The sequence below is a fragment of the Xiphophorus couchianus genome, chromosome 12, assembly GCF_001444195.1.
Source record: "Xiphophorus couchianus chromosome 12, X_couchianus-1.0, whole genome shotgun sequence".
NCBI lineage: Eukaryota > Metazoa > Chordata > Actinopteri > Cyprinodontiformes > Poeciliidae > Xiphophorus > Xiphophorus couchianus.
In genome coordinates, this window is record NC_040239.1 from 14,161,658 (window position 1) to 14,177,447 (window position 15,790).

Sequence of the window (15,790 nt, forward strand, 5' to 3'; positions counted from 1 at the left end):
CCGGTCACAAGAGTGGGAAATATAAAAATAAAAAAGTGGGGGGTACGTTAAACAGATAAGATTGAACAGCGAGTTGCAGTTGGCAACGTTGATGGCAACTGCCTATCTGGGTGTCAAGCATGTAGCGTGGGTGTGCTAAACAACATCCAAACATCCCCAAATCCCCCAGGCGCCTATTGAGAGGCTAAAGAATTTGAGAAAGTGACTGGCTGAGGATAAAAAGGAGTGCAGGATTGAGGGTTGGTGGGGGGGGGGGGGGGGGGGGGGTGTAGAAGAGGTGGAAAGGGGAGATATAGGGAGTGTGTAATGGCGAGAGAAAAATCAATGGGTACCCCTGGAGGGGATAAGAGCCATGACATCATGGTATGGCAAGAAGCACAGAGTGGGGTGGTGGAGAGAGAGAGGAGGGCGCCCACAGTCACCCATTCTGCCTGCCGGGGCCCATCCACTGGAATGGATAAGAACTGAACAATGTACGCTCCATGAATGGGATCCCAAATCCCACAGGAAAAAAAAAAACAAAACAAAACAAATCACCAGTGGGAAAGTAGAAGGCCGAGGGAGAGCTGGATAAAGAGACAGAGAGAGATGGAGAGAGACTCCTTAAAAAGATGTGCAGACAAAGCAACAAAGCATCCTGGGACATGTAGAGCAAGACAAGTAGAGGCCGACACAAAGCTGCTTTTGTGCTTCCAGGCTGGTGGGTGGCTCGGACAGACGGATCTGAACTCGGCGCTATTTACATCTGAGCCTCTCCAATATATCGATTGGGTCATGTAATCCCCGAGACGACAAAGGGAAAGAGGGTTGGATCCAGGCGCGTTCGTTTGACGCGGTGCGCGCGCCGGCAGCGTGTAGGAGGCAGGAACGGTGCTTTACGTAACTCGTCAGGAGAGTGAACAGCTTAGAGTTGCGATCAAAGTTGTGCTGGTTTGACAGAGACACGTGAGGCAAGAAGGGATGTTTGGGAAGACGCTGATCACAGCACCTCCTCGTTCAAAGTTAAAAGAGGCAAGGCTTAATTGCACTCCTAGTCATGCAGCGTTAATAAGTAAAGTCACAGGCTTCACTCGGGGGGCTCAAACTGTGCGTCAAGTGTGAGACTTTGGCTTGTTGTTTGCTTTTGAACAAAGGGCTTCCGTTCTTCCATGATTACAGCACTCATGGTGTAAGCAACAATAAGGGAAAAATAGTATCAGAAGAAAAAAAAGCAGTCTTTCATGCTTGATTCTTTGATAACTACAAAAACAACAAGTAGGTTTCCACAACTTAGTCTGTGTTGTAATTTGGAGTGGAGAAGAAGAAGAAAACTCAATATGATCTCATTCCGTTGAAACTGGACGTTTAGATACACTGCCTAAAAATGGACATGAGTAATTTTTGTTCACAATATATTCAATGAAACTATTATTGTTCAAGGTAAGATAGGATAGCCAAAATTATTTCTCTTTGCTAAGTGAGATAATTAAGAAACTTTTGTTCATAAGCAGTGAACCTCCATCTATTCACGGTTCAGTATTTATAGATTCACCTATCACAGATTTTTCTTTGAAACGTGACTCCTAATTATTTGCAGAGAAAACAGCCTATTCGCAGATTCGTTTGTAGATTAATTCTAAAATATTCCGAAGAAACTGCATCTTGGGAAGCTGAAATACCTAAGCACAATACCAGTTGGCTAGCGTCTGCCAATCCAGGGGCACCATTTGTTTTCTATGTTAGGATGACTAAACAAACCAAGTCCATGAGTGCTTGAACTAAGGTAGAATAACGCAACACTACATTGATGCAACTCTTAACAGATCTGACAGAAAAATGGTCCTCCTGAAAACATAGATGCACTTATGTTTGAATGAGAACAATTTACCTCTCAGCTTCTGTGATGCTAACAGGTACTCAGCTATTGAGAAATCAGAAAAGAGTGCTGCAGGTGCTGTCCTTAAAGTCAAAATCTTTCTGAAAGCTCACTGAACTATTGCAGTATCGCAACAGGGCAGAGAGGGAACAGAGAAACTATTTTTTCCACCCTCCCAGGTTCTATAAAGACATTTATCATAGAATTGCATGAAATACGTTTCAGATAAATCTCAAGGAATTAGAAGAGTATCCAAAAAGTCTTTATTTAAGCAATTCAGCTCAAAAAGTGGAATTCATAATTCATAGATTCATAACACAGAGATATATTTAGATTTTTTTCCTGTTGATTTTAAAGGCCAAGGGTTACAGCTACTGAAAACCCAAAATATCTATAATTATCAATCAGTTATGCATTATATAAATTTAAAAAATGTGTTCATAGAGAAAATATTTGACATCAATATGGACCTAAATGTTTACTTGTTGTCCAATAGGCAGTAAAACATTTTATCATGGGTATCAGGTGGAGCAGAAGTAAGTCTAAAATGAAGACAGATTTGTAAATTACTATTGTTATTTGACCCTCTATTTTATGCTTGTGCAGCAGAGCCTGACAAAAGATCCTGATGTGTGTTTCAGCATGTCTGCTCCTTCCTCATTCCTACACGTAGGAGATGGTGTTCTTGGGTTTTGAGCCCTGTGGATTTGTGTCATCTGTTTTCTACTCGAGCTCATCATCCTGGAGTGGAGATGATGTGGCTTAGTGTAAGTCCTATCTGTTTCACAACACCTGGAAGTTTTCAGACATTCTGCAGGATCATATTATCCTAAACATTTATTCTGAGTACAGACAACATCTACGGGATTTTTCCCTGATGGATTCTTGGTTGTAGTGAAAGTTGTATTTTTCCCTCATGTCAAGATTTTTTTCAGAGTTTATCCCTCAACACTCAGGATCTTAAGATAGTGGGCATTATGCGCTTGAAGGACTTTTGTCAATTTTGTCAGCACACAATAGCCACTAACATTTCACAAGGTTGGAACATGCAGAGAAATTGAGTTATGGCCATTCCTCTTTGAACAATCTCTAGACAATCCTAAGTCCTGGGTCAGTCCTTAAGCACCCTTATCACCAAGTTTTCTGTATTTAGTTGTAGGGACCATGGGGATTTCAGGAGGCTAATTTTCTGAACAATTTTTCAAGTTCATTTGGCCTAAAGTTCTGGATTAAAAAGACCCATTAAGGACCCTTCTATTTAGGTATTTATTTGCATCAGTAATATGTTTGTGGCTTTTTGTTGTTCTACATAAAAACATTTAGTTTATGGTATACATTTATATTTCTGTGAAACTGCTTTACGGTTTTATTTTTGGTTACAGGAACATTGTCGAATATATAAACAGTATTTACAGGCAGCCCTGAGTTGGAAACATCCCCGGCTTGAAGTGCCAGAGATGATGGTATTTGCTATCTATCATTTATTAAACCACACAGCTTTATGTTTGTGATGGTAGAACAGACTTGTTTTTTCCAGTTCCTGTTTTCTCAACTATTTCATTACAGTTCAGCTGACAATATTGACAAGTTGCCTGTTTTCTAGTAGTTGTACTGATAAAAAGCTACACATATTTGCCTGACTTGCATGGCTGGTTATTTTGTCTTTTCTATCTGGATGAGCACATATATCCAAATTAAATGTTTGCTTTGTTTTTCTGTTATGCTACTTCAAAACAAACCTTAATTCATGGATTTTTTACATGCTTTTGCCTAGGCTGCCATTCGGTTTGGAGAGTGCTATGTGAACCGAGTGTTTACTCCATCCAAACAAAATAAAAAAAATAAAAACAAGTATTGATTAAATGTGCCACCAGATTAATGAAGAAAATCAGTAGGGAAAGAAACCCAGGATTTGTCTTCAAATTGAGTTTTGAACGAGGGAGTTCTGTGTTATCAACCGCCATCAAGTCTGTCTGAAGTTATTAACTAAAGAAATCCCTTGAGGTCTCTGCCAGCATGTAGAAACTATATTAGCTCATTAGTTCAATGTGCCTTTGTGGCCTTGCATGTTTCAAAATAAATAAATATTGAAATCTGCCATGGTTACTTTGTAGGTGAACAGTCTGTTGTATAAATGTCACCACCGCGGGGGGGAGGGGTTGATAAGAAGTTCACTTTAAAACCAAAAGATAAAGGAGAAAAGGTCATAAAGCCAGTGACTGATTTTAAACTTTTAGACTCACCAAAGCAAAAGCTGATGCAAAACACTTTCTAGATTTATGTCTTCAACCCTCTGGGGAATAAAAAGAATAATTGTCCTCAAGAGGTTATGAGATATATGGATTTGTGAGTGACCTGTTAGCCTCAGCCTGTGCTCATATTACATCTTTGTCTCCACATTATGAAAAAATGCTAAATCTCTTGTGCTACATACAATTATATTTGTCATAAAACTATTGTTCTAAAGGCATTAAAAATGGCACAATGCAGTTGCTAAGATCTGTTTAATAAGAACCTCACTTTAGTTCCACAAAATTATATTCCAGTAGAGCAACTGCATTAGAGCGGCTCATGTCGCTTTTAACCTAATTAATATCCAGATCTTTATAATGACAATATATAGAACAGATTAATCTGCAATATCCTGCACCTTCTTCGCTAGCATTTGCCCGTTTTCAATGTATTTTGATCTGCAAGGCCACATTTAAAAGACATAGAATCCCAAAAGGATGTTTATCATTTCCACCATGAAATTGACCAACAGTCCCAGAATCTGTCTAAGCAGAGTTCAATACTCAACAATACCAAGAAGTCAAATGTTCAAGAGACAATGAGGAAAAACGTAAGTGAATTAATACTTACAGTTTAATTTTAGTCAAATCAAACTTTTTTTTTTTTTTAAAAACACTGGCACAGTCACTAACAGACTAAAAGTGTCACTATGTTGAGAAAATATAACATAAGACAGAAAATCTGAGAAAGAAATCAAACTCCTTTGCTTTCTCCCTTGTGGTTGAGAAAAAAATTTGGTCTTGCTGCCATCTGCAGAAATATACCACTCCTGGTCAGAAACAACCAATCACAGCTAGGAGGAGGGTCTTAGTGCTGTCAATCATGCACATGTACATGCTACTCAAAGTGCTATTAAAAAAAAGTTTTTCCACCATCATCGGTTGCCATGCTAACTAGCCTGAGCATGTATCAGGCTCTGCTGTGGTGGATTTGCTGTAGCAAATCCCCCCCCCTTGCATAGCAGAGAGCAAGGGGGGGGGGGGGGGGGGGGGGCTGAGAACCATGTACACAAGCCTGATTGAAAGCGCTAAGACCCACCCACCTGGCTCTGATTGGGTGTTTGTGACCGAACTGTATATTTCTGTATATATATTTTGTTAAGTTGTTTGTTGCACTTATATTTGGTGGAAATTTTACAGAAAGAAACAACTATGATTCCATCAATCTTCTTTTACTGATCCAAAGTCAAGTCACAGAAGTAAAACATGTATAAGGGAAACCCAGACATCTCCAGTTAGTTTTGGTGGCTGGGGGATTCTCAGACACGCCCAAGTCAGAAAGCATTTCAGGTCTTCTCACAATGAGAGATGCTTGGAAAACCTCTAAACAAACCTCTAAACAAGCAGCATCCTGATCAGATGTCCCAACCACCTTAGCCAACTACTTTCAATGGAGGTGCAACTTTACTCTGAGCTTCTCTCACCTTAGTTATCTTGTACTTTTTCAGGATGATCCAGATTTTATAACCACAGCCAAGAGTTGAGATGCAGATTACCTAGTAGATCAAGATATTTAACTTTTTGCATTTGCATTTCTTCAGACGAGGCCCCAGTCCGTCTATCCGCCTCAAGTACCAACAAGACAAGGTACTTGAGACTTCGGGCTCTGAGTTCGAGCAGCCGTCTCTCCTAAATTTCATAAACCACCAGCGGTTGCAGCAGTGTGTTTTGAAGCACAGCATCCGCCACGTAAAAACAAATCTAAACTGACAACAGATCTCAGAATCAGAAACTTCAGTAACCATGTGTTTGTGATGAAAAACAATAAAATCAAGGTTTCTGTAGTCAGGATTGAAATCCAACAACACTCTGCTGTAACACAGATAAAACAAAATCATGTTTGTTGTTGCACACTGATGAAAAGGAAACTGCATTTCATTAACAGCTAAAAAATCAAACTCCCTGAGGCTTTCCATGTAGACATCTGGTATTACCATAAGCGCTTCATGTACCCGAAGGGGAACTGGAGGATAGATTTTAACAAATTCTCACTTGCTTCAAATTCATCTTTTTCCCCCACTGTGATCTTCGTGTTATCAATCCATCATCTTCCTTTGTTATTTTACCCTTCTTTTCACCCTCCCCTGGATCCTATACCTCCACTGCTCACATCAGACTGTTTATCAAGGACACTGGAGAAAAAAAGTCAGGTTTTACATCCCACCTGTATGGATTAATATCTCCATCACTCTTTATGAGAATATTTAAACTACCTCATTCTTAAAACATTAAGGCCTGATTGTGAGACCTTAATGATTTAATTGAAAAAACAGAGGAAAATGTTTTGCAAAGCACTGTATTTTAAAGGCAGAGGGGATTATCCTGAACTCTAAGGTCCTTTTAGTTTCTGTATTCTTTCTAACACCTTATGCACGCCACTCGTGATGCGTTGAATAGCACAAATTGATTGGAGGAAAGAGATATGAGATGCTCTGGCAGTTCTCCTCCTCCTCTGCTCTTCAGGGAGAGTTCTAATAAAGTAGGAGGCTGGTTAGATGCAGGAGTGTCTAACTCTCCACTTAGCTTCCACAGCAATCAATAAAATCTAGAGTACCAGTCTTGCCTTTCGCTCCTTCCTTCTCTTCATCTTTACGATTTCATAACCTCTTTCCTTTTTCCAAGTTGTTTTCACATCCTCTTTCACTTGCATGTCTCGTCACATCTTTACTCATCACCTTTTAATTTTGTATATTCTCCAATTAGCAGCTCCCCCTCTCTTTTAGACAATTAGCAGCAGCCAGGGTGTTTAACCTGTGTGGTAATCACACTTGGAACTAAACCTCTCAGTTGTTGCAAACGCCTTGCCGAACCAGAAGTTGCGAAGAGAAATTTTTAACAGGAGTTAAAAAGATGTTTGACTCAGAAAACACCAAGAAGTCAGATTTTTAAAAAGTGCAAAAGAAAAAAAAAGTTCATTTGCATCATCTCAGTCAGAAGGGTCCTATCCGTGTCATTGCTTCTGAGGAGGATGTTTTTAAACCTGTGAAACAACAGTGCCCCCTGCAGGCACGTAACGGAAGCACATTTCTGAAGTTTTCTCCTTTAACTTTTGGCAGGGCTTGGTTTTAGCCCACCCAGATTTCTCCACCAAGAATCAAAAAAGTAAATGGATTTAAATAAATTAATGTTTCCTTTGAAAGCCTAGAGAAAAACAGAAGAATCTAGTTCAAAATGTCTATTTAAAAACTCTTTCTTTCATAGAGATAAACATAAACAGTATTTTCATCCCATTTTTCACCTTCAGGCTCCAATTAAACATGGTAAAAATTTGAATATGTCATGCCTTATTACAAGTTTAAGCTAAGTCAGCATCGTCTTGGGGCAAAGAATCCAAAGAAGCGAGCAGGGAAAACACTTAACTATTCAACTGGAACAACAGCATCCAGGCTAAGAAGATAAACACCAACCCAGTCGAGGCTAAAGCTAACTAAGGATTTCAGCATCCATGACATCAAACAATGGTCCTCCACAGACTTCAGAACACAATTCAGCTGTTTATTGGAGTATTAACAGCGCCATGATAAGTGTTTGACGTTATAAGAGAATCAAAGCATCAAGTGTAAACAAAAGATTCCAATTAAAAGTGCCAACAATAATCGAGTTCCCTTTTTTTTTTACCTCCCAGAAGAACAACAGATAAATGTGAAGGGGAAACTAAATCTCTTACCAATTAAAAACACAATGGGAAAAAATAAACAGAAACAAGATTTTAAAAAATGTCTTTGCATGACATCATATTTGCATGTTTTCTAAAATGACAGCCCAAAGTATTGCTTAGATATATGAATTAAAGACATTAAGAGTATTAAAAACAAATGAGAAAGAACAAAATATTTGTAAAGAAGTTCATAGGACAGACATGCACAGTAAATATTACGTACTGTCCATTTTTAGCTACAAAGTGAATCTCTCGAGAGAACGAAAACACCCTGAAGGTTTCAGATAACAAGCTCCCTGATCTCTGCTCTTTACACCACAGTTACTCTGGAGCCAGATGTCAGACTCTCTTTAAGTCAAGACAGGCAGCTCTGGGATTACCATCAATTAGCAGAGAGAACAGACAGACTGGAAATGATTTTTGTTTGGCATCCACAAAAGACACCAGTCTGATAAGCACTTCACACTGACAGTTTTGGTTGTTTTGGTTTACAGTAGATATATGCAAGTATAACCAAAGCACAGAAACAAAAGAGCGGTCATGTGGGTCACGTTTTTAGGAGCTCATACCTCAGAATCTTCATTTCGGACCCCCAGCTGCAGGACGGCACTGGGACACTTCATACGAGCCTGGCTGGACTGGGCCATCTGCAGGTTCAGCTGCCAGCTGACATAGTCCAGCTTAAAAATATAAATTATGCCAGTTTATAATTTGAACATATATCTCTCACACTTCAGTTTAATAAAGGCTCAAGACAATTAAATGTGAATAGATAAAATCTTTCCTGTAATTCCTTTTTCTACGTATAACGTGACATAAATCCTGTTTGATGGTCAGTATTTATTCTGCTCTGTGGTCGCCCATCACTGTGCTGTCTGTCTCATTCATAAAACAGGACAGGTCCAGAACGAAACAAACAACAGAGGTCGGCAGAAAGGATCATCAGGGGTGACCTTCCCTACATCCAGAACTTCAACAGGTCTGGGGTCAGGGAAAGGATAACTATCATCTCTGCAGAACGCACATATGCTGGATACAAACTGTTAAGACTTCTACCTTCAGGTTGTGCACATGAGAGCTTTTAAACTTTTTAACTTTGTTACATGTATTTAATTTATTTCTAAGTTGAATTGTTCAGCATAAATATCACAAATGTAGCAAAAGGTTTTGAAATAAATTAGATGTTTCTTGCATTACAAGATACCTGGCATTATAACAGAGACACTATATGCAGCATAGAGACAGAAAAAGCTCCAAACAAGCCAGCATTTGTTACAAAGACTTTAAACCGTAGTAAAGTCTTTAAAATGAGAAGATGAAAGTTTTTTAAAACATTTGTACCCTCATCTTGATAACTGCCCTATACCTATTCATGCTTATGATTGTCAGCAGCAGTTATTACAGATGGCTATATTGTTAATCATAAACATTTTCTACCAACTTCAGGTTAAAACTTTGGCAATGGATCATTTTTTCTTTTCAGCTAGTCTGTTAAAGGTAGGAATAAAAAAAAAAACCTTGTCATACCATTCCTAGCCTCTCTCTGCTCTGGTTTGGTTGATTTACACAAAGGTGGTTCATCAGTCAGCTGATGCAGCATGATAGATTAGCAGCACCGAGTCAAGGCAGGACATCTAAGTGTTTTACGATTCAGACGGAGGCCATAATAATAAACTGTGAGTGACTTATTGAGTTGGGCTCCTTCCACAGGATCAGAGGACAGCTGTGAGCTAGAGCAGCCACATTATTCACAACTGGCGCATCACGATGTCATTATGGTAGCCATTTTTATTTCAGGGTATGGATATAAATCCACTTGGAGACATGCAAAATTAAAATGGAGATAAACACATAAGCTGATTTGGACAATTTATCCAGCTCTGCCTTACTGCATGGAGCTATATTTGACAAAACACATTTCAAATGGAATTTTTCTGACTGATAATAAAATTTCCAATCCTGTTCTCACATACCTCAATGACTTTTATTTATTAAGTCTGGCTCTTCCAGGAGTTTAGCAGTAAAATGAAAAAGCACTAAAACCTGATTTAGTTTACTTTCTCAGCTAAAGACTCTGAGATGACTTTCAGTATTAATTTGCACTGTATAAGAAAAACAGGTGACAAACCTGGACATGTATGGTTGCATTTATTCATACTAGCTAAGGTTCTGAAGCAAGATTTCCATATTTAAGCGATTGCTCATGGTTATCTGCATTTTTGTCATGCTTTGATTTATGGACTGTGACACAACTGCATTTAAATTATGAGTTCAACCTCCCAAATCCACTCATTAATCTAACTGTAATTTTCACTTTTTCTCATAAAATATTCTAATAATGGGGAGAAAAAATAACCTAAAATGCCCTTTAGTTGAAAGGGAAATGTTTTAGGTTATGACCAAGATGTCTTCAGGGCAAGGTGACACAACTTCCTCTTTAAAAGGAAATTTAGAGGATTAAAATAAACAATTTTCACACCTTACTGTTTAATCGTCAACCTGATGGCCAATTTGTAGGAAATCACAAAGCATCATTGATCAATACAAAATGCTGGTGGTAATATTTATTATCTTCAAGTTCTTCAAATTGTTTAAGACCAGAACCTACTTTAGATTTTTTTTTTAAAAGTGCATGAGAGGAAACATACACTTGTCAGCTGCCCTGTGTGGTTGATATATATGTAAATTATTGCTCAAAGTCACAGCAGCAGCAGATGGCCTCTAGAGAATTGGTCGCTGTCACCGTCTGCGACTTACTAATTCACAGAGGAGGGAGAGATGACTTATGAGACAGAGGCAGGTGAGACATCTGAAAGCGTGACAGCAACACCAACTCCAGCCTAATGTCTACATGCTGTTTATTTCCTCGGTGTTAGATCTTGTCCCTTGAAGGGAAAGGCCGTTTGAAGTGTCACTCTTTGATGAAGGAGCAGAGAGAAAGAAGCCTAAAGTTTCAATGTTACAACTGGTGCAAGATTTGAAACAAACAGTGGCAAAGAATTCAGCCAGTAGCAGGACGTCTGCACTACTGAGACTCCTGTGTTGTTTTTAAAGCTAACAACAGGTTTTAGATGTGATAAATTTGCACTCATGTCATTTTCTTTGCACTTTTCTACGTTTTTGCACTCTTAGAGGCTGGTGAGAAACATTTGTCAGCCTGTCTACAAAAATACCTGAAAAAAATAATCTTGCACCTTGTATCTGGGCCTACCTTCTTAGGAGCAAAGATGTTGCGCTTCAGTTTTTCCACCAGCTCCGGTCCAGCAGAGGCCCAGGCCTGAGAAAACACCTCAGCCTTATCGGAGTTTAGATGGATCTCCTCCAGCTGCTGCTGCAGAGAGGCCGGCTTTATGCTGTGATACACTGCCTACGAGAAGGCAGAAAGAAGTCATTTAAAAAACAGTTAAATAATTTATTTAATAGAATTACATAATTCTATTTAAATACACTAATTTAAATTAAAACAAAGCAAAATACAATAAAATAAATCAAATTAAGTTGAAACACTGTTAAATTATATTTTTAAATGTACCGTTTTAGTCCCAATACTGGTAAAAATGTGTAAAAAAAAGTCAAGAAAATAATTATATCTTTTGTCGTAGTCGCATACTTCAGGACAACCTGTGTTTTGAGCAGATTGAATTAGTCAGGAAGCATGTTAGGAAAAATGTATTTATAGTACAAACAATGAAAGCATTTTTATAGTTTTATCTTTTAAATGAGTAACCTATGACTTTCTGATACAAGCATCACATGACACTAAAGGACAGATTTTTATCAACCATTCACCCCCTTGCATTATGAAAAAATTCAAATGAAGGTGCAATTCAAATAAATTACATTTCAGGTTAATGTCCAAAGCCAGAAAATTGCTAAAAGAGAGAAGCCGTTTGTCTAAACTTGTCTATATCTCCAGTCAGAAAAATAATTTTAAAAAAAAACTAAAACTGCTGGCAGTGTGACACACAAGGTTGGATGGGAGACCATTTTTATTTTGCTGCCACACTTAGGGAGTAAGATTTAAAAGAAGAGAAATATACAAAAAAAATCCAGATAGAGTACCGCAGCTAAGAGCAGCAGCCTGACCTCACCATGAAGGCCAAACTTCTTTAAAAATGTCTACTAATATGGAGGGAGTATAATCACAAGTAGGGTATAAATAAAATCAATATAACAAAACAATGCATTTGCAACACAACAGTGACCCCTGCTGGAAATAACGAGCTCTGAACATTATCCAAATATAAGAATACACTTTTTCTGGAAATGTCTTATATTCTAAGTGTGCATTTTCCGCATTTTCCAACATATTACTCCTTTAAGTTTTGCATGCATGTGGCTGATCAGAATGAGTCTTTGTGACGGTATCATTAAGTACATAAGAAAATCTGAGCAAGTAAAAAATAGATCAATAAATCTGCTTTGCGAATGTTTTTCTTTATGTTTGAGATCTTTTATCAAAAATAGGAGCACAAGATATTAAAAAAACAGTTCCATTTCAATAAAATTATACTTTCAATAAAAACTCAATTAAACTCTGATCTATTTTCTCAGGATGTCCTCCTCCCACCTGTTCCAGAATAAAGGCAGTCGTCTCCAGGACCAAGTCAAGAGCATGTTTATCCAAGGTCAGAGCAGCCTGCAGCTTTTCCTCCTCTTCTTCACTGAATGTTCGTTCCCCCTGTAAAGAAAAGAAAACAATGGCAGTGACAATTTTAAACATTCTCATTAATATTTACTAATTTGACAGGTGGAACAAATGTGACAAACTTTCTTCTCTTTGACAACAACGTGTCAGTGTTAGCATTCAACAATTTTATAAGGAGACTTGAAGAAATCAAAGATCAAAGTTGTATTAAGTTGAGCTTAACCTGAAAGTTTAAAAGTAATTTGACAAAATGTAACAAAAATAAAACAAATCACAGAGTGATAAGACAGTCCTATTCTAGCAAAGAGAAGCACACAAAAATCCTAAAAAAAAAAAACATTTTAAAAAAGTGAATTTTCTGCAAAAGGTACACATTAAGTCTGTAGCATTACACAGTATAATAAAACAAATAGCATATAGTCTTCCTTTAGCACTTGAAACAGATTTTTCCTGTTTTTTGGAAGAAAACATTGGCAACCATGTAAAATGATTCAAGTCAAACAGTGTTTAAACTCTGCCTACTGCTATACAGACACCAGCTTTGATGTAAAAGCTTTGTGCTCTTGTGATTGGTTCACATGTCACCATGTAGTGTTTGTACCTTCACATGAAGCTTTTGTATGATGCGAGAGAGAAGCCTGGAGAACTTGTTCACGTCAACTGTGTTGATGAAGTTCACTGCTTCTTTAATGCTGTTTAAAGAAAAGATGTTAAGATGTTAATGATGATCAGATCATTAAGACTACGAGTTCTTTATTGACTAATTAATAACGATACAACAACATTTTTTCCAGGTGAAGTTGTGACACAATAGAAACATCATGCATTGATGGGGTATTCCTCCTATTTTGACCATGATAACAACATTTATGACTGAGACTAAGCATGTTACCACTATGAAGGCTTTAACATGTTAACATCAGAGAAACCATCCAGATTTTTCTCCATAATGTTCAGTTTGAAGTCCTTGAAATAAGATTCTAGAAAATGTGAAGGAGTGAGTGGAAGTTTCTTTCTTTGTATGGAGCACAGAATAATGCACAAATACTGCCTGATGTATTCATTGCCTCTCAACTGGTTGAAAACCCCAACTCAGCTTTGTTTTTAAATAATATTTTACAGCACTACGAGAACATAATCTGCTTATGTGAGACAAATATTAACTTAGCATGTGAAATAAAGCTGTATAACAATTGGAATATATTAGCCAGTTATTATTGCACTTCAAACAATCCTTTGCAATAGGATTCTTCATTGTTTTGTGGGGATCTGAGCAGAACTCTAAACATAATGGAGACCATAAATGTCATCCAACACAACTTATTTGAAAGCACAGAAGCAGAAAGAGTTGTTGCTTTAAGTTAAATAATCTATTTAGATTTTTCAAGCTCTGAAAAGAAATGCTGTGAATAAAATACAAAATAATGAGAGTGTGATATCCTCCATTGGCTGCCATAATTTTTAGATATTAACACTGCCTAGAAACACACATCAGTGGGGCTCTAGAAATAAATACACTTCCAGCAATAAGTTTTGCTTTCATGCAATTTATTGATTCGTAAGCAAACTTGGGCTAATTCTGAGAAACTTACACTCTTCATCCATCACAATTACTTTATGAATTAACCAAAAAGCTCATTTGTGTTACATTTGTGTGGTGGATGTTTTGGTAAAGCAACAACTGATTTGTCAAATTCTTCAAACACATATGAGAATTTAAGATTTAAAACTGAACTTTTTGGGGTTTATAAATTTGAAAGCCTTTCTTAACAAAACAAAAAAAATCAGTTCAGGTTGGCTTCAGAACAGATGCATCGAGTCGATACACAATGTATGTTCATTGAAACACAAATAAGTAACTCAAATATTTACTTGACGATATAGATTCAAGGATTTAAAAAAAGAAAAAAAAAAGAGTTAAAATTACGGCATAAACAAAGGCCGGTTAGGATGCAACATGCTGATTTTGTGCCACTAAAATTGATCTGCGTTTAAAGAAAACAGAACCGAGCCCACCTTTGCGTTTCCTTTATGATGGAAGTCATGTTTGCGTTAATTTATCCAAATAAAAACTATCACAGCTGTAGAAGCATCCTAACGCTGATGTTATTGTTCCTGCTTCCGGTTGTCACAAGACGGATCACGTGAGAGTAGTGGGTCTACGGAATGCACGAGGGACAAATTGTGTGAGCAACGTTTCCATCAGCGGTTTAAGCGCAAACGGATTTTGCTTCTGCGCCTGTACATTTTCATTTTAATTCGTGCAATTACCAAAACAGTTTTTAGCTATCGTTTGAGATTATTTAGCCGGTACGTCGTCAGAATAATCCATAATATGGATTATGATAGAATTCTATTTAAAGATAAAACCAGAAGTTTACATACACCGAATAACACATTCACATTTGAAGTTAAATTAGCCAAATTTCTCGTTTTAGGTCAGTTAGCATTACCAAACCTAGTGTAAATGCTAAATGCCACAATAGTGAGAATAGAGAAAATATCTCAGATTTATTTATCAATGTCTTTAAAATCTGAAATTATTTCCTCAGGATTTGGTATCATTACCTTTGAGCCGTATAACTTGGGTTAAACATTCCAAATGTTTCTCGTAATAGTTTGCTGGAGTTTCGGTTTATTGCTCCAGACAGAATTGATCTAGTGTGGATAAATATTTCACATAGACTTTCTTTAAACAAATAGTAATCATTCTTTATGTAAACATCTGATAAGTTAGAAAACTTGACATACAGTAGATAATCAACTGAAGCATATCTGCAGTCGTGATTCAGCTCTTTCTTGCATTTTTTTTTACCATACAACACAATAATTCTACTGTTGCTATTTTTACATTCCTAGTTTCTAAAGGAACACACTACACCATATTCTGGACATAAAGTAGATGAAAAAGCAACCATAAAGTAAAAAACGTGTGGTGCACATACAGTATGAGTCAAATGGGCTTAGGATTTAAGTATTGGCTTCTTTTTTCTCTTTTCCAAACTAAAAATGAATGTTTTATTTTATGTTTATTATTCCTATTTTAAATGTATGTAAAAAAAAATTCTGTTGAAATTTGTCATGAACATCATACACAACAATGCTTTCAGTCATTCAACTACTGCCCAATAGAAAATTGAGGAATATTTTTCTTGTTGGAGGTAATACATTAATGAATAAGGGTTAGCTTAAACTTTCTGCATGTTACTATACCTGCTCAACTTGTAACAAATCTACATTTTCTTCTTTCTTCCTTATTTGCTTGTAATGATGCTTCAAACACTTTCTCTGACCTTGGACCACTTTCATCTGTGTCAAGTAGAACCATCTCCCATCTG

The 15,790-nt window shown here is 37.2% G+C and overlaps 1 protein-coding gene across 2 annotated transcripts in view; it reads right to left on the reverse strand.

Moving 5' to 3' along the window:
• commd10 (COMM domain containing 10) overlaps positions 1 to 14,613 on the reverse strand; it is a 68,552-nt gene extending 53,939 nt beyond the window's left edge. For both annotated transcript variants that reach the window (XM_028034842.1, XM_028034843.1), the window contains exons 1-5: positions 14,469 to 14,613; positions 13,054 to 13,144; positions 12,375 to 12,485; positions 11,016 to 11,171; positions 8,374 to 8,484 (exon numbers count right to left, since the gene is read on the reverse strand). In XM_028034842.1, the coding sequence (XP_027890643.1) occupies positions 8,374 to 8,484; positions 11,016 to 11,171; positions 12,375 to 12,485; positions 13,054 to 13,144; positions 14,469 to 14,497 (498 nt within the window). In that variant the 5' untranslated portion in view covers positions 14,498 to 14,613. The remainder of the gene's footprint in view (positions 1 to 8,373; positions 8,485 to 11,015; positions 11,172 to 12,374; positions 12,486 to 13,053; positions 13,145 to 14,468) is intronic.
• Between the last annotated feature and the right edge of the window lie 1,177 nt (positions 14,614 to 15,790).